Source organism: Alligator sinensis, unplaced genomic scaffold (genome assembly GCF_000455745.1).
Source record: "Alligator sinensis unplaced genomic scaffold, ASM45574v1 scaffold544_1, whole genome shotgun sequence".
In the NCBI taxonomy this organism is placed as follows: domain Eukaryota; kingdom Metazoa; phylum Chordata; order Crocodylia; family Alligatoridae; genus Alligator; species Alligator sinensis.
In genome coordinates, this window is record NW_005841937.1 from 693,235 (window position 1) to 712,605 (window position 19,371).

General features: G+C 41.4%; 1 protein-coding gene across 1 annotated transcript in view; it reads left to right on the forward strand.

The window, feature by feature from the left end:
• Nucleotides 1-19,371, forward strand: part of MYOZ2 (myozenin 2) — a 31,191-nt gene that overhangs the window by 5,155 nt on the left and 6,665 nt on the right. Inside the window, exons 3-5 of the mRNA XM_006019727.3 lie at nt 4,890-5,059; nt 10,032-10,161; nt 11,894-12,077. Of these exons, the coding sequence (XP_006019789.1) occupies nt 4,890-5,059; nt 10,032-10,161; nt 11,894-12,077 (484 nt within the window). The remainder of the gene's footprint in view (nt 1-4,889; nt 5,060-10,031; nt 10,162-11,893; nt 12,078-19,371) is intronic.

The following is a 19,371-nucleotide window of genomic DNA, read 5'->3' on the forward strand; positions in this document are numbered from 1 at the left end:
TTTCCCTAACAACTGACTCTTCAAGCTTCACCAAAACTCAGAAACTTGAATTGTTTACTTTCTGGCTTTTGCATCATTACCAGCACTACCAGCAATAAAATGCTGGCAACTGGAATCTACCTAACAATTCAGTTTTACTGCTTGAGTCAGAAAACAGCTAAGTTTTACTGCTTAGTCCAACAAAGTTATATTGGTTCAGAGTTGTTAACATGAGTAAAAACTAATAAAAATGCATTTTGTTCAGTAAAATGAGCAGCTTTGGCTTAGGGAGTAAATTTAGTGCATTTTTATTTCAATCCCTGTTTTAATTATAGCATTAAACAATAGCATGGTAGGATAAGAAGAGAGGCTCAAAGTCTCTGTATAACAGTCATATGAGAGGAAACAGAACGGTTAAGCTAGGAAGCCTGTCAGTCCTACACCAGTGCTTCAAATCTGGGATAGGTTAGTAATGACTGCAAATCAATAGATCTTTGGTGGATTGTACAGTGTGAGTTTGCATTGTCATTCAAGTTTCACACCACAATATACTCCAAGAGTTACTGACATCTTTTTTGTTCTCTCAAAGCAGTAAATGGTTCTGGGAAATACTGGGTGCAGACAGAAGTTACGTTTTTCACATGATCAACCGCCTGAGAGAGCTCTACAGCTATGCCATGACATACTTGCACAGCTGCAGAGCACTTTTAAAGTGGCCAATTGTGCAAAAAATTAACCCTCATCAAATGAGGTATCAGATGAAAGTGCTTTACTTTAGAGTGCTTTAGGGAACTTGTGTTTCCTAGGGTTAATTTTTCATGGGATCAGTCCAGCCCCGGGCTGTTAGCAGGAAGAGAGAGGGGAGTGGGAAGCCAGCAACAGCGAGCTGCTGGCTGGGGTTTTCCCAGCCTGAGCTAGGGAAGGAGGTGGATAAGAACCACCTCCACCTTGTGCCCCCCCCTTCAACAACCCTGCCAGCTCAGGCTGAGAAACCCCTAGCCAGCAGAACAACTGTCAGGTCAGGGGGGCACTCTAACTCATGGCACTTTAGGTAAAGTGCCATGAGTTAGAGTGGAGGCCCGCACATCTGTCAGCACCCACTGCAATCCCTTCACCTTTCCTAAACTCTACAATTGAGGATGGCAGGACACGTGGCAGAATGATGAAGTAAGTCATCATGGGTGACTGGTGCCTCCTGAGTCTCGGGGGAGGTATCTGCAGAAGCCAGCAGTGGTGGGGACGGAGCTGGTGACCACCCGCAGATGCCACCGGTGGCGGTGGGGATGGCTCTGTTGAGGGGGCATGTGCCCCTCCATGCCCCACTGTATCCCCCCTACCAGTCACCTATGGAAGTCATGTATTATTCCTATTACTTTCCTGGTCTGTCAAGTACTGATTTCAGTGCCAAGGGATAAATGAAAGTAGAGAATAGTTTCATATTTTTTAAGATATGAGGAAGCTGAATTTAATCATAAAAATAAGGAAAAACCTCGACCCCTTCATTTAAAAAAAAAAAAAATCCATACAGTGTTTTTCTAAGGAAGTTGTTGAAATCTGTTGGGTTACCCTTTGGTCACCTTTAAATCTAGCTTCTAGTTCTATGTAATATCTTAAATGTATTCTTCAGTAGTTACATGATTAACTGTCTTTTGTGGGTGGTTATAGATTCTTATTTAAGATTATAGGACAAATATATATTATCTGAAATTCATGATTAAAATTTATAATCCAGATGAAGATATTTAGAAGATTTTAAGCTGGGGGATTAAAAGGGGATTAGTGGGCAAATGCAGGAGGAAATATATAAATCATATTTAAATGAAATCTGTTATGATTTTAAGAACAGCTAGAGGAAGAACTTGGCAGAAACAGAGAAGGAAAGTTAAGATAAAAGGCTAAGATCAGGATCGAAGTAGGAATTATGCCTGCAGATTTAATTTACAATGTCACTTCATGAATTTTTAAATTGCATGTTTAGAATTATGCCTTCCAAATTCCTATAAACGTTTTTTCTTCTCATCACTTCCATTGTGCTGACACCAAAGAAATCCCTCTGCACATCATTAGAACAGACAATAGATTAGATTTTAATTGGCAGAGGATTCAAATGAACCTCACACCTATATTTCTGGGAACTTGCACAGACACATGACCTGGCCATACCACTATAGGTCATGAAATACTTTTGTCTCTAGCAGAGTTAAGTGCCAGTACTGAACAGAGATCAAGGACAGTACATATCTGTGGGTAACAACAGAGCCCCAACAATTATCATTCAGTATGGAACAGATACTTATGAGAGGATTGGGTATGGCGGCAAATAACCCTTGTTACCCTGTTCCCCAAAATTTCAACACAGGCAAAGATCTAGGCACTGAAGAAAAACCTGAGAGAAGGGAAATTTGCTTTATATGAAAATGGTACTGACCCAACCGGTAATTCTTAAACCAGCCTGATTTCTTAGTTTACCCAAAACTCACATCCAAACAACCCAGACCTTGAGATGTAGGGGAATTCTAGGTAGATTTTTTGGTTAGTAGCCCAATAAATGGTTCAGACTATTTTTATCATGGTGCCTAAAAATTACTACTATCTGGCATTGGGCAAGGAGTGGGCAAGTTGAGACATCTTTCATGCTAAAGTCTTAGTTTCAGTGTTCCGTTATAAATAAAAGGAAGGTGTCAGGTTGTTCATATTATTTTTAATGCAGAAGTGCCTGTTCCTGTTCCTGATATAGCTGGTTTGATCCAGCTCCAATTAAACCATCTGGAAAAATTCAGTTGACATCAGTGGGAGCAGAAAAAAGCCAACCCAGATGCAAGTGTGCCTACAAACTTCTCTCCGTGAATTGAGTGGAAATGCACAATCAGAGCATCATGGAGCAAATATTTAATATGTCTGCATCATTTAGAAGATGTTTTCCAGAATGTCAAGATTTTGCCTTGTTCTCCAGCAAAATTAAGGCTACCTTAAGCTAATGAAACTCTGAAGGTACATATAAACAGTCTCATTATTTTTTCTGCTCTCATTTAATATGAAGTGTCACCTCAGATACCTACTGCAGCCTATGATTTAAAATGTAATACAAAATTAAGATTGGTCTTCTATGCAGACACCTTGGAAAAATTACATACATTAAATATCATACGTATTCTTACACAAGTTGAATGGTGAAAATATTGTAGAACATACAAACACTTAAAGAAATTACAGTTTACTTCAAACAAACACTAAAATATCACACTGTATGAGTATAGCAAGGAATCAACCTCAGCAGTTTTGAATTGCATATTGTTGCTTCATAGTTTTTCCTGACTCTCATAAGCTCCTAAGAAAATGATTGAATTATTACAATGATGAGTATGAATTATGATAAATGACAGTAGGAGAAGATGCTTAATGCTATTGTATTTTATTGGGTGATCTAATTACTAAATCTGACAAAACCTACTTTCCAAATTCTGGCAGAAAGATATTAATTTAAAAAAAATAGCTAGCTGCTATGTTGAAGATGTTGTATAGGATTCTGAGAAAGTATTTTAAATTGACAATTCCAGACAACAGAATTCTCCAGATCCTTGTCGGGATGCTCAGTGCCAGCATCCCAACTTCCAGAACTTCACTGAAATGACAGGAAAATGTATGCATGTCTCTGTTTCAATGATTTTCAACCATGGTTCTATGAGATCCTTTCAAGGATGCTACACAATATTAGGTGTGCAAATACCTACACCCACAAGATAAACCCAGAGATTTCCAATAGGAATCTGTAGTGTCAGACACATCCTGACCTATTGTGGTCTTTCTCAGTTCTTTGCAATAGAAGAATTGTTATATGATTTTTCCATAGTCTAGAAATGAATGAAAGCTAAAACCTGGCATTTTCTGAGGGGTGCCTTGAGTCTAACAAGAGATGCCTTGAGTTTAACAAGATTGCAAACCACTGCTCTATATGCATAGTCTTAATCTCATCACCTCTTCCCCTATTTATGCATATCTTTTCCAAATCCCCTTGGGAGATCACTGCATTGTGAAAATGAACCTTCCCTTCTACCCGGCTGCCCCCGCCCTCTCCTCCAAACAGGAACCTTAAGTGAAAATGAGTGCAATAATTACATTTCCAGGGCTTGTTCATCTTTGAGGGTTTTTTTACTTTTTATTTTATGAGAATTTTAAGCATATTCTAAAGTAATCATGACAAGATAATGATTTGTATGATGGTTTGAAGAGGGAATTAATCATTTGAAGCATATTTTATTTCATTTTTAGGTCTCTCATTTTATAAACATCACCTTTATTTTAAAATTATAACCATATTAACAGACATTAACCTCTGTTACAGTACAAAGTTTGCCTTAAATTACTAAAAATCTGAACATGAATTCAGATTAATAAAAAATCTGAATATTGATGAGGAAATTATTTTACATAAACAGAAATAGAAAAACAAGTGTAAAATGGATTAAGTTATTTATCTACATAGTCCAGGCAATATACTGACTTATGACATACCCATTCCCGAGATATTATAGTCAATCAGTCTTGGCACTGACTTCAAAGGGATAAGGATTTACTGGCCATTGGGACTGAAGATTTGGTTTTCAGAAGAGCTGAGCACCCACATTTCTAAGTCTAGTCTTTAAAAGCAATGAACTTTGAAAACTGGACCCTGAATAATTTAGGAGCTAGTTCCCACATACAGAACACTGCATAACTCTTTGGAAAAATAACTAAACAACTGATTTCACTAACACAGAAAGAAACATATGATATGATATTATATACGTGCAAAAATGATGTGTATTTCTTGTTAGACTTATACATGGTAAGAAAGAAAATGCAATAATAAGCATTTGAGGAAAGTAAAGAAAAGTATACTATGAGAGATGTGTTTGTCTGCTGTGTTTCAGAATCACTGAGCCTAGATCTTGGAAAGAAAGTCAGCATCCCCCAAGATATCATGGTAGAGGAATTATCAACACTCAGCAACAGAGGTGCAAGGCTATTTAAGAAGCGTCAAAGGAGATCTGACAAGTACACCTATGAAAACTATCATTATGTAACAAACAAGCCAAGGAACGTGAGTATTTTGTATTCATGTTTCTGAACAGTGAGTGTAGCCTGAGGTTATCATTTGCATGATACTGACTTCAAGATTTATCCACAGCTACAGGTCCAGTATGAAGCACAAAGTGGGCCATTTCTGTTTGGACTATTCTACAAAAGTAGAAGGTCCAGCTCTGGGCCTTGCCTTAAAGTCCCCGCAAATGGGACTACAAGATTTAAGGGCCTTGTATACAAAAGATTCACGTTCAAATCAGGCTCGGGTCAGGCGTGACAAAAAGTCATTACCATGTGGCAGTTGATTGGTGACTACTGGATGTTGCAAAAATAAACTTCTTTCATTAATTTAATGATATCTGAGAGCTCTGAAGATGCAAAGTTCTGTGTTCCATGTACATTGGAAAGTGTTTTTACTGTATTTACTCCAATATACTCCTCGGACCCCGAGGGTGGTGGTTGACGGAAGTCAATCATCATGGTGCCCTGTGACCAGTGGGGTCCCCCAAGGCTCTGTCCTTGGACCCACATTGTTCAACATCTTCATTGATGATGTGGGCATTGGAGTCAGAAGCGGACTGGCCAAGTTCGACGATGACACCAAACTTTAGGGCAAAGCATCCACACCTGAAGACAGGAGGGCGATCCAGGCTGACCTGGACAGGCTTAGCAAATGGGCAGATGAGAAATTGATGGTGTTTAACACCGAAAAATGCAAGGTTCTCCACCTTGGGAGGAAAAACCTGCAGCATCCTTATAGGCTCAGCAGTGCTATGCTGGCTAGTACTACAGAAGAAAGAGACTTGGGGGTTATCATTGACCACAAGATGAACATGAGCCTTCAATGCGATGCTGCGGCTAGTAAAGCGACCAAAATGCTGGCTTGCATCCATAGCTGCTTCCCAAGCAGATCCCGGGACATCATTCTCCCATTGTACTCAGCCTTGGTGAGGCTGCAGCTGAAGTACTAGGTCCAGTTTTGGGCCCCACAATTCAAAAAGGATGTGGCGAAGCTTGAGAGAGTCCAGAGAAGAGCCATGCGCATGATCAGAGGTCAGGAAAACAGACCTTACAACGACAGGCTGAGATCTATGAGGCTTTTTAGCCTGGAAAAGCACAGGCTCAGGGGGGATCTGATGGCCACCTATAAGTTTATCAGGGGTGACCATCAGTATCTGGGGGAACGTCTGTTCACCAGAGCGCCCCAAGGAATGATGAGGTCGAATGGTTATAAACTACTACAAGACCGTTTCAGGCTGGACATAAGGAAGGATTTCTTTACTGTCCGAGCCCCAACGGTGTGGAATAGCCTGCCATCAAAGGTGGTTCAAGCACCTACATTGAATACCTTCAAGAGAAAACTGGATGCTTGTCTTGCTGGGATCCTATGACCCCAGCTGACTTCCTGCCCTTCGGGCGGTGGGTTGGACTCAATGATCTTCCAAGGTGTCTTCCACCCCTAATGTCTATGAAATCTATGAAATCTATAAGACAAGGGTTTTTTTCCTCAACCAGAATGGGGAGGAAAAGCCCCATGTCTTATATTAGGGGTAGACAATTATTTTGAGTGGAAGGCCACTTAACAAGGTTTGGTGAAGACATGGGCCCAAGGTTGTTTAAGCCCAGGGGGCCAGATTCAATTCTACACTTGGGTAAGCTGAAATGGTCCAGTACTTTGAAGCAGCCATAAACTATACTTTCAACTAGTTAGCTCCTGAAGGAAATACGCTGCCTACAACTCCTTTCCTTACAGCTGTATGCCAGCCTAGCAGTAAAGGCTATGCAGATATTATTAATTCTGACTGCAGAACTATCAACCCAAACAAGAATTCATGCTGTCAGTTCTGTGGTTTTGCCATTGGAGGATTCAGTGTAGAGCAGTTGTCCCCATTCTGTTGCCCAACAATATGTAGATCCCTGGTTATATACACTATCTGCACAGATCTGGATAAAGGTACAGAATGAAGTCTCAAGGGGCATGTGTGTATGACACTTTAAAGTAGGTTAAATGCTTTTGCACCTCTTTAAATGGTGTATGCATCAGCAGCGTATCGCACATTAATTCCAGCCGCGGTAGCACGTTCGGCAGCATAATGCACCTTAAATGAATTTGGGGCACAGCAAACTAAAACACCTCCGAGGAGTTTTAGTTTGCTGCCCTACAGCTGCAGAGTGAAGCACCGGGCTCTGTGAGGCTCAAGGGTTGTGCAAGCAGCCCATGCAGGCAGCCCAGCAGCAGCCCGGGAAGGCAGGCTCCAGTGAAGAAAAAAAAAGCGGTAAGCCTGATCTTTCTCCCCCCGCCCCCAGAACCTGCCTACCTGCATGAGCTGCGTGGGGACCTGGTCCTTCCCGTCATGGCTGTGGTGCCCTGTCATGGCTACAGTGCCCCCTGGGACCACGTGAGCTGGGTGTCTGTGAGCAGGTGCTGCCTGGGGAGGGGCTGCCGCTGCTTCAGAGGGAAGCACCAGCAATTCCCCCGCCCCACAGCCCAGAGACAGCTTCACCTGCTGGCAGCTTGCCCTCCCCTCCCTGCCACCGGAGAGGCAGGTAAGACATGGGTGTACACAACATGGGGGTTTACTTCATCCTAAATTGAAGCAGTATTTTTAAAAACCCACTGCTTCAATTTAGGGCCCCTGTTGTGTCTATACATGCCCTTTAGTTTTTGTTTTCCTCCCTTAGATTCCTGTTTAGGCAGCCCTTGTTTTGCCTTTATCTCCTTTGTACTTCATACTGGAGGGGGATGATCCTGCCCAGTATTATTATGTAACCCTTCTGCTGGGCACTGGTCAGCAGCAACAAGGGCCAGGCTCAATTTTGGGTTACTAAATATATTTTACTTTGGCTCAAGCCCCGACCCAGACCACCTGGGAAAAACTAAATGAATTTCCAGGGTGTCTCACATGAATAAAAAGTCCCTCCTCACAAGCAGTGTAAACACAAAAGACATTTATTATGGAAAACAAAGGAAAACACCAAGTGCAATTTAAAACACCGCTAACTACAAGACATAGTCTAATAGGTTGCATTGCTAGGGGAAGCTGCTAGAGAGATGGGTCTTTCTGCAGTGCCAGGTGCTCCTTGTTGCTCTTGGAGGAACGGTAGCATGTCAATCTTTGCTCCCATGGAGAGGCTGTATGTGTATGTGGTGAGTGACTGCAGCTCCAGACAGCATGCACATACCCCAAAACTTCTGGGCTGGATTATATGGCCTGCTAAATGAAACTGCAAGAAAAACTCCAAAAGGAGACAAGTTGATTAATGGCTACAGCCAGCCCAACCATACAGCTTGACTAGAGCAAAGGACCATCAAAAGAAACAAGGGGAAAGACCAGGCCTACCCTCTAGACCTGTGCTGCAGGCAGCTTGGGTCATAGCTCCACTGGAAGAAGAAAGCGGCAAACCTCAACCCTTGCCCAAACTGTCAGGATTAGAATCTCCCAGGTTTCAACCCTGATTAAACTGCTAGGCCTAAGTCCTGGCCAGCAAACCCAAACCAATACTATTTCCCCCAGTATTAATCCCTTAAAACCTCTAAAGAACAAAGGGGAAGAAAAGGAGGAGATAGGAGCAGTGGCAATGCGTAGGGGGTGCACAAGGGTGCATGTGCACCCCCCGAGAGCACTAGTGCACCCCCTGACAGGCTGTGCTCCCTGCTTAGGTGACAGACAAGGCAGGACAGGCAGGAGTGCTGGTGCCCCCCTGTGAGCACCAGCTGGGGAGTGGGAGTACCAGATGAAGCACTGTGGCCACTTCTGGGAGTGCTGCAGCCGCTTCCCGATTTGTGAGTCTGGCCATAGGGGGATTCCCCTTCCCCCCACAATCACTGACTGGTTGCTGGGGGGGCACGTGCCCCCCCCCCCAACTAAGGTGGCACCAGTCACCCATGGAGAGGAGTTCCCAGAGACTGGGACAATTCTTCCCCCCTCCAATGTACCTGAGCTTCCCTTTTCGCTATCTGCACATTCCTTCTCCCTTGTGTTACAATTAAAATAATCTTTGTAATATTCCTTAGGACCATCATAAAACATACTGACCCAATCAAAAATCTTTCTTTTGTTTCAAGTATAAAAAGTATGTGTTTATTTTTCCAAGGAAATCCTACTCCAAGAAAACCTATATTTGTTTCTTTTAAAAGATGTGTCATAACTAAAATAAGATACTGACTTTTTATGTGGTTCTGATTCTATATTTAAGCATCAATGATTAAGACTTTGGTTATTTCCTTAGAGATAATGATCTCAAGGGAAGGATGGAAAACTCCAGCCTATCATTAATATCCTAAACTGAAGTTGTTATAACTATTATACTATAAAAAATCTCACAAAAGTGTATAGATTTTTAAAATGGGTAATGAATTTTCAATGGCTCTACAGAGGACATCTATAGAAAATCAATGCCTTACATAGTAGCCCATCAGATTGCTTGAGTCCTAGCTTGTGACCTAGGCTAGGAAGAATGATCAAATGCATTGTTTATCAACCACTGGGTCATGACCCCTGGAGGGGGGCTCACAAAACTAAATTTGGCATCACAAGGTATTGTAAATGTATTTATAATAAAAAACAAAGAAATTCTTGCTCCTCCATATCTTACATACTCTTTCACTTCAAGGGTCACATATTTTCTGTCAGTCTCTCAAAACATTTCCAAAACCGCAATGGGCATAGAGTTATTGTCATTGATACATTTTTCTCTACCTTTTACCATATGTATAAAGGGTCTGCAATTTTTTTTTACTTTAAATAAGGAGTGAATCATCTGAAAATACTTGGAAAAATGACCTAGTGAACCAGATAAAGAAATTGGGATTCAAGTCCCAGCTCAGTCAAAGTCTTCTTGTGTGTCCTTGGAAAAGTGATTTAGTATATCCTGTGCCTCAGTTCCCATCTGTAAAATGGGAACAACTGTTCATTCCCTCAACAGACAATCACTAAGGATATTTTTCTGAGCAGATACTGTTAGTGATATTTGTTTCTATTCAAATGCAGCGTGGTGAACCCATACAGAATGTTAAACTGGAAACAATGAGTGTGGATAGTGTCCAACAGCATGCACCAATGACACCTCCTAATACACCTGACCCCCGGAGCCCACCAAATCCTGAAAACATTGCCCCAGGTAAAAAACAAACTGAGGAATATGTGAAATGCGCTGAGGACTCAACTGTTTTGTGATGCACAGAAAGTCTTTTCTTACATTATCATTAATGGACTATATACTAGTGATCAGCAAACTGATTCAGACAAGGTCAGACCTAATCTAAACCTTCAACTGGAATGCAAAGCAATGTAGTTTAAACACCTTATCTTGCGTCTTCATGTGCCTCTCCATTGTCTAGTTTCATAATGGAAATACACTGAGAGAGAGTTTTCAGATGTAAGATCTAATTTAGAAACAGCCCAATCTCCTGCCTAAATGTACTAGATAATTTTGGATAAACATCCAGGGTCAGGTCCTCAGATTCTATATCAGCATAACCCTTTGGTTTGGTCTTGCCACACTCAACTGCTTAATCTGCACCAAACTTGTCAATGGTCTTAAGGTCACCCACCATAATTTTATCACAGCCAAAATATAAGTCTTAAGTCATTGCAAATTTTAACTGAACCTTTTATATGGGAGTGGCTGAGAGGGGAATTTGGCTGTGATTGCAGATAATTTTTCTACTTATTTAAAGTCCTTCATTGCAAAAAGGCTATTTTATTTAAAACATTGAGCTAAAGGGAGGCCTTGTTTTGTTTCCTTTGAAGACTAGAGTTGACTGAATAATTTGTGACAAATAATTTATTCAGTGATAGAGTCCTCTTTCCTGTTTGTGAATTATCCATGAGCAGGCTGTGTTTTTTTACAAATTCATTCTTTGTTCAAAATTATTCAAAGTATTTCTTGTGCAGACCTTTTCCAGCCAACATAAACTAGGTCAGTGCTACTCTATTAGCACTTGCTAAAACTCTGCATATCCACAAGCCAAACACAAAGCAAATGGGTGCAATCTGTTTCCATAACTGATACATAAGCTAAGTTCTTAAGCTGGTTGCATGCAGAATATATTCGCCAAAATCCTGACAGAGGCAGTAGATTTTAGATTTGCAAACAAAATTGTTTCTAATTTTGGAAACAAATTGTTTTTGAAGCATAAATAGAGGATCAGAAATCCAGTGGGTTAAAAAGTGAAAAAATACATTTTCTTCTTTTTGAAATTAGTATTTTAGATCATGTGCTAGGATAACTCCTGGTTGGTTTTCATACTATATTATATATTAAGGGCTAGCCTTTGCTCCTTTTACTGGTGCTATGTGGTATGTAGCCAGGAAAGCAGTCCCACTGGTCAAAAGACTAATTTGTGTAATATCTCAATACTGCTCAACTAGAGTAAAAGTGTCAGAATCTGTCCCTCCCAAGTTGGGGAGAGAAGGGGCCTGATTCTTCCCTTCCATGAAAGGTGAAAGGCAGCAGAGAGGGAGGAATTTTTAGAAGCACTAAGGCATGATGAGCAAAAGTCCCATAGTAAAAGTGATAGGGCATGTGTCCCTAATTCCTTTTACTGCTTTGGAAAATCCAACCCAAAGGCCTATCTACAGGTAGAGCTGGAACATTTTAACTGAAGGTGACTTGGAGCCCATTTAATTAATCTGAGACAAAGGTTGGATTTATGTGTTTCCCCCCACTTCTGTAAGTGATATATTCCACTTCGCTGTTCACTTCCTATCCCTCTGTAAGGCGGGGGGAGGGGGGGTCTACCATCATTCTTATATGTAACATTGGATTATGGTATGAATTCATTACTGTCTTTAATTGTACTTGAGATACTTGAGAGAAAGGTATAATGTAATGATTTGTTTCTGTTAAGGATATTCTGGACCACTGAAAGAAATTCCTCCTGAAAAGTTCAACACTACTTCTGTGCCAAAATATTATCAGTCGCCCTGGATAGAAGCTATCAGAAATGACCCAGAGCTGTTGGAGGCTTTATACCCTAAACTGTTTAAGCCTGAAGCAAAGCCAGAGCTGCCTGACTACAGGAGCTTTAACAGGTAATTCAGGGAAGAGATTGAATTATATAGGATGGTAGATATTTATATAAACTGGAATATTTTCACCAAACTATAAGGAAAGAAAGTAATGAACACAGACAAGCAATTGCATACGTTCACACACAGAAACACAAACACATGCACACACAAAGACTAAAAATATCCCAGAAAACTTTAACAGAGAAATAAGTCTTACAGTTACAGTTCCCAAGCTATGTTCTAGAGCAGAGCTTTCTAAACTTTTCATGTTGGTGACACACTTTTTAGACATGCATCATTTCGCGACACAGTAATTCAGTTCCGGGGGAGGGGCCAAGGGAAGCAGACGCGAGTAAGGGAGCTCCAGGGTGCCCTTCCGCAAAATTTTCTGCATTTCGCGCGACACACCTACACACTGCCGCCGACACACTAATGTGTCGCGGCACACAGTTTGGAAAGCTCTGTTCTAGAGGAATGTCATAATAAAGACTAGGAAATAATGAAATAAAGTGGGAAAAGTAAGAGAAGGAAACAGCATCCAATGGGAAACATCCTGATGGAAAGCACAAACTACAGCAAGTGAAGTCTTCCCATTTACTTCTGTAGGTACTGGATCTGGTCTTAAATGAACACTGTGCACAGGGCACTTCCTATTAGAATTAGGTTTACAATAGGAAGCATCACATTTCCTTTTTTCCAAAACATTTGTATTCTAGGGTGTGATCCTGCAAAAAGCTGAGCACCCCTAATTCTTCTCAGAAACCTGGGCTGGCTGAGATATGACACCCTTAGCAAAAAGTGTTTAGCCACTAGCTGGATAAAACATATCATTGTGCTTACCTCACCATCATCTCTGGAAGCATCTTCATGGATAGCAATGTAATGCTGTAAAATAGGGTCATAAAAATAAAATTAGGCCCCAGGGACAAATTAATGTGTGTTCAGTACAATGGGAGCTGAATAAGAAGTTATTTACACAGTAAGTAGTGCTTTGAGGCTTTCAGTGGAAGCTCTTGATATGTTGACACTGATTTGAAATATTTTTGGAAACTTTAAAAACATCCAAACTTTGTCTTTCACTTTCATTCATAATATACACAGTGTCTTCATTATTATTAAACTCACAGATGTCTTTTTCTAAATGATCCCTCTTTGCCTCTGAGTGAGTAAGGCAAGCCAAGCAAAAGTTAAAAAAAAAAAAAGGAAAACCCAGAAAACAAAAATCCTGGACAGGTTGCAATCTGTTGGAAAATGGGAGTTAGTAGAAAAGTAAACCTGTAGGAAAAGGCTAAGACCATTCAGTGGCAATGCGTAGGGGGAGCACGGGGGTGCACGTGCACCCCTTGAGAGTGCCAGTGCACCCCCTGACCAGCTGCACTCCCTGCTTAGGCCTTAGTCACGGGATGCAGGCAGGAGCACCAGTCAGTGAGATCAGCCAAGGGGGGGCCCCGGTCAGCAGCCCCTGGTCAGCAAGATCGGTCGAGGGGGGACTTCCCCCCCAGGTCAGCGAGATCGTCCCCGGCCATCAGTGAGATTGCTGACTGGTCGCTGGGGGTGCACATGCCCCCCTGACTAAGGTGGCACCAGTTCCCCATGAGACCATTTATTCCATTCTGTAACACAGAGGTAAGCAGATGGGCTGAATTATGAGTGCAAGGAGAAAAAATACCACTCAGTGGGTGCATCTACACAAGATGTTTACTGTGTAGTAGACTAATTAGCTCTGCAGTAAATGTTGCGCATCCACATGTGCGCCCCTATTAGGTTGGAGTAAACTAATTAACTCTGCAACAGGAAAGTAATTCTATTTACAAAGCAAAAAACTCAGCAGCACTGCACATGTAGATGCTGCCCCGGTTGGCTGGGGCACAAGGGTGCTTCAGTATGGGGACTGCTGGATGGCTAGCCCTGCACTGAAGCACCCTCATGCCTCAGCCAGCCGGGGCAGCATGTTGAGCCAGACATTGCCGGGAACCACCCTAGGCCGACGGCCAGCCGGGGCAGCATGTTGAGCCAGAGGAGAGCAGCCCTGGGCTGGCAGGCTGACCTTTGGGGCCCCCTGCCAGCCAGGGTTCCTCCAACTTGGCTCAACATGCCACAGTCCCAGGCTCACATTCAAATGGCACGCCTGAGAGCAATAAATTCCAGTGCAATAAGTTCTGGAGTTTATCTCTTTGCATAAATTGCACATGTAGATGTGCCCAATGGCAATCATAGAGGACATTCCAGTTTTCTGCTACTCTGCCCTCTATTGATACGAAACCCGACACCTTTATGTCCTCTATTTTTCTCTTCAAGAGAAAAATAGAGGACATCAAGGCATCCAGTTTCATATCAATAGAGAACAGAGGACAACTGGACTGTCCTCTATGATGGCCACCCTAGCATCATAACAGCGCAGCAGAGTATCCTCTGGTTCTTTCTACAACTATGTGCATTGCCACATGAACAGATAACTCTCTGTGTAGCATGTTTTCCTCAGAAAATGAGGCAATAGGTATGAATCAGAGAGGTGATGTGACCACAAGAACAACAGCAGCACAGTTTCAGGACTGTGCTTACTAGCACTGAAGAAAAACCTGATCTACACTCATATACAGAGGGAGAGACTGCAACTGAGTCAGCCCTGATGCCATCCCTGGGGAAGGCAGAGGTGAGGAAAAGCATAGGGACGTCATCAATATAGACATGTAGTTTGATATCTGACTGGTACCCAGTGGCCTCTTCAGTCCTCTCAGAAAGCTTAAGGTCTATCCATTCCCCATTTCCCATCAATAAGAATGTGTTTTTCTGTGCAGATGACACACTGGAACTACAAGTCATCAAAATTTGTGCATTTTTTTAGGGAATATGCACCGTTTTATTCATTTGTACCAGAAGAGGGTCAATATTATATATAATAGTTCTTGTAACATTTGAAAACTGCCACTGAAATTTAAGTTTGGGTTTTATATTTGATCCAGACAGAGGAATGGATAAATTCAAAATGCCATGCAACAACAACATAATCCAACCAAATTCTGAAAAAAAATATCCTTATCAACAATGAATAAATGAAAAACAAAAGTCCACGTAATACGTACAATACCTTTGTACAAAGGGCTAACTACTCAGAGAGATTTGGGTGGTATGACACCTAATTTTTAGGCACCCAACTCCCAAAGTGGAATACACAACTCCGAGGTAAGGTGCCGTGGTTTTCTATACAGAGCGTGAGAAAAGTTGGGTATCTCAGAATGGGATCCATGACAGCCAGCATGGTAAGTGGGAATTTGCCTAAGTCAGTCAATAGGAAATACTAAAGCATGGGAGGAATTTAATTCCTATCGTTCAGGGGCTTCAGATTGAGAGCAATCTGGAATGAAGGGAGGTGCCAATCTGAGATTGGGATTCTCAGCCTGAAACCCTATTTTAGGTTTATGTGTCTAAGTCATTCCTTTCAGAAACAGAGCACAGGACATTCTTTTTCTTTTAACACACAGGTGGGGGAGAAGGTGATGCCCACTTTAGTCCAATAGTTCACTGGCTAGAGCAGTTGCATGGGATGTGGAAGACTTGGATTTAATATTCTCTTCAGCCTGAGAGGATGTGTGTCACCTCCCAAAATAAAGCCAGAATCATCCCTGTACTGGCAGTTCTGGAGTCAAGGACAACAACCCCTCACTATCCTTCTTGTGGAACCTATGAAAAGAATTCAAGATCCAATGGTCAAGGGCAGACAGACAAAAGGAATATAGCTCTTTAGCCCAGTGGTCAGGGCACTTGCCTGCACAGGGTCCAGCCCTTGCTTCCAGATCTGCTTATACATTTTCTCCCATGTCTGTTTAAGGTAAATTCATAGTCTCACAAAAGAAAAAAAAAGCAGTGCCCCAGCAGGTTCTTGACTGCTTGGATCAGAGATCAGTACACTCACATGGGAGAAGGGAGACCTAGCTGCCAGTTCATGCTCCTACAACTGCTTATTCAATTAGGATTGAAGCATCTAAGTCCTTTTGACAACCTGGGACAAAGTGTTTAGGCAATTCATTTCTGTAATTACAGTCCCGGGGAAAATGCAAATGATAAAATATTGAACAGATAATGACATCACTTGGTTAGCCAGGAACTTGGAGTTTCTAATCTTGCTATGTCATTCCAGGAAGAACTGTCTCTCAGTGGCTGGTAATTCTGTGCCTAGCAGAACACTCACTGTCAATCAGGAGAGAATAAAAAGGGAGGTTGATATGAGCCTGATATAAATGGAGTGGTATTGGGATTCTTCTCAGATCAATCATCTAAACTAATTAAGATGACACACTGATTTTAGTAGCCAAATATAGGATCCTTCCAGGATTCCTTCCCTTAATGTCATTGTCAGTAGAATCCGTGTGACCTCAGTGGGAATTTTTCCTGACTAAGGAATGAGTAAGGAGTGTTGAATGAAACCCACATGCAGGAGACCTAAAATCAAAACTGTCTTAAAAAATGCATTTAAATAAAAAGGACTCAGAACTTGTGCTGATGTATACTATTTTCCCTTTCCATTTATGTAGGGCCTGGTCTGAACCACACATCAGTCCAAGTTTTACAACTGACTGTAATGGGAATAGAATGAGATGTAAGGAACTGATACAGCTAATGGTCTAGATTTGGCTCAGGTTTACATGGAAAAGGGTCAGCAGCCCTGGCAAGTCCACATAGGGGGAGGGTGTGGTAGTAAAAACAAAGCTGCAATTTCTTCTAGATTACGGGTTATTGAGAGCCAATAATGCTTTACAAGCATGTAATTCCTTGAAGGGTGTGTAACCAGTGTTAGTAGGGATATAAATCTGTAATATGAGATCAATTTAGTACCATCCCTCTACCACTTCTAATGGGTATCAAAATAGCATTTTAGGTGACATGCAAAACACTGCAGTAAGCTTGCATCTGACAAGCAGGTCTGACTGGTTCTGCCTCTTTGGATAGCCAAGTTCTTGCTCAGACTTCTCCCTCCACAGATTCTGTTGCTTCCAAAACACTGAAGAATCCAGTCCATCTGGACTGTGCTTTTTTCATTTGTTTACAAAGGCCCCAACCTAAGGTCCAGATCCTCAAGGGGATTTAGATGCCTAACTGCTATGTAAGTGGCAAATTCCCATCGACATGTTATGATTAAATCTGGTTCATTGATAAGAAATGAAGTTAGGTACGTAAATAGCTCTTTTGAGTATGTGAGCAGAAGTGCTACCTGTATAGTGTTGAAGCACTCAATTTGCAGGCTGGGTAGATTTGCACCTTACTGGGTGAGTGTAGTAGTCTACATGTGTGCTTTAATGTGCAGTAGCCTATTTTACTGTGCATTAAATCATCATATAAAAAAGCATGCAATTACACTAATTTGTAATGAATTAAGCTAGTGCACATTAAGCGTCACTTAAAAACATGCACTTGCAGTACTGTACGTTAGGACAGCCTAATAAGCATTTCTTTAGTGCCTCACATTGGCGGCACTAAATTTAATGCACATTAGGAAAAGTGTATTAATGCACATGTAGACACATCCACAGACTATATCAGAGATGCAGTAGTGGCTCACTTCATCAAATGCACTCAGTTTACCAGAGATACTGGGCACCTAGCAAGGTCTCTGCCCTTACATTTCCCTTGTCCATAAGATTAATAATAAGCAGAAATGTTCAGAGAATTATGTTCACATTTTTAAAGAGGTCTGGGCATCTGAGAAATAGGGTTTTCTGTCAAACTCATGTAATTATATAACTGGAGATGCTAAACCAAAATTGTTAAATATTTCCATGAATCTGCCAACTCCAAATATTTCAGCTGCAAATAATTTGTTTCATAGGGACAATTTAATATGTGATTTTAAAAATCAGTGAAAAAATTATAAAACAGCAGGGGAAATACATATGGTGGTGCCAAGATATTTTTAAATCATCTACTGACTTTTTAGGAATATGCAAAGTGACTTTTAAACAACCCCTAAACTTCCTGGTGCCACTTCCTGCTGCCTTCTCTCAGTATTTCCTTCCCTGTTATGTGCAATGATTATTTCAAATTGTCTAGCCACAGGTTTTGGGTTACACACAGTGAATCATGGCTCAAGTTCTATACTTAATTTGCAAACAATGTAGGACATTACAATAACTTTTTGTCATAGAAGCTATCAATTACAGCAATTTACTGATATCATTAAGGACAAATTAAATTTTATTGCCCAATTACTTTGATCTCCTTTATGTTGATCATCAAGAGTTTTTTAATAGCATGCAGGTAGGTATTAATGATGTATAATACAACTAGGCCAACGTTTGTATTGTCAAAAGTAATTGATGGAATTGTCAGTACAAACACCTGTAACTATTATCTAAACAGCTGTGCTGTATCTATAAAAATAAATATTACAAGGCTAACTTTTTGCAATAGAAAACTAATTTGGTTTTGTTACTTAGATAATGCTATTACATTTATACTGATTATTCCTTTAATTTACAAATCAATAAGCATTAAATATTAGATTAACAGTAACATACAAACTTATATTTTAATTAAATTCATCTCATCCTTATTGCCCAGTATTATGTAGATCAGTGAACTCACTCTGTGCTGCTTATAGAGCAATTATTTTTAGTCAGTAAGGTATGGTATACAGTTCAGCTTGTGTGACCTGGAAGAGAATTTCACAACAGAGGCTTAGTTCTACAGCAGCTGAATACGAAGGACTCCCAATAGCTTCAAGAAGAATTTGTTGAATAGAGTGGCCAGTGCTGTTGCAAAATCGGGTCTTATACATATCTAAGTTGGGGAGTCAAATTTGCCCCCAGGTCCCAGCATGAATCTGGACTCCAGGACTCCGCATTGGCCAGATCCAGCCTGGGGCATGGGATGGGAGAAGTGGGACGGCAAGCAACCACCCATGTTCAGGAGCATTCCTGACACTGAGGCCCTTGTTCACCAGGGCCCAGGAGCCCCAAATTTTGTGGTAGGCCCCATCTCCACCTATCCATGCCCCAAAACCCATAGCCTGTCAGGCCAGGTGCCATGGGTGGATCTGGTTTGCAGGCTGGATGTTTGGCACCCCTGATGTAAGTTGTAGCTTTAGGGCCTGATCCCAAAAGCACCCTCTGTGCCTTTCAGTGAGGGTGCCCAGAACTGTACAGAAGGCACTTTGCACCTTGTAGGGATTGACCTTTGGAGGCAGTTGGCCCTTTGGAGGATGCTTGCTAGTGCCAATTTACATCAAGGAATCTCTAATTAAGCCTGCTCTGTGATTTTGTGAATGTCTGGATTTTTGTGGGTTTGCTTATTTGATCCTAAGTTTTGTTTTACCTGTTTA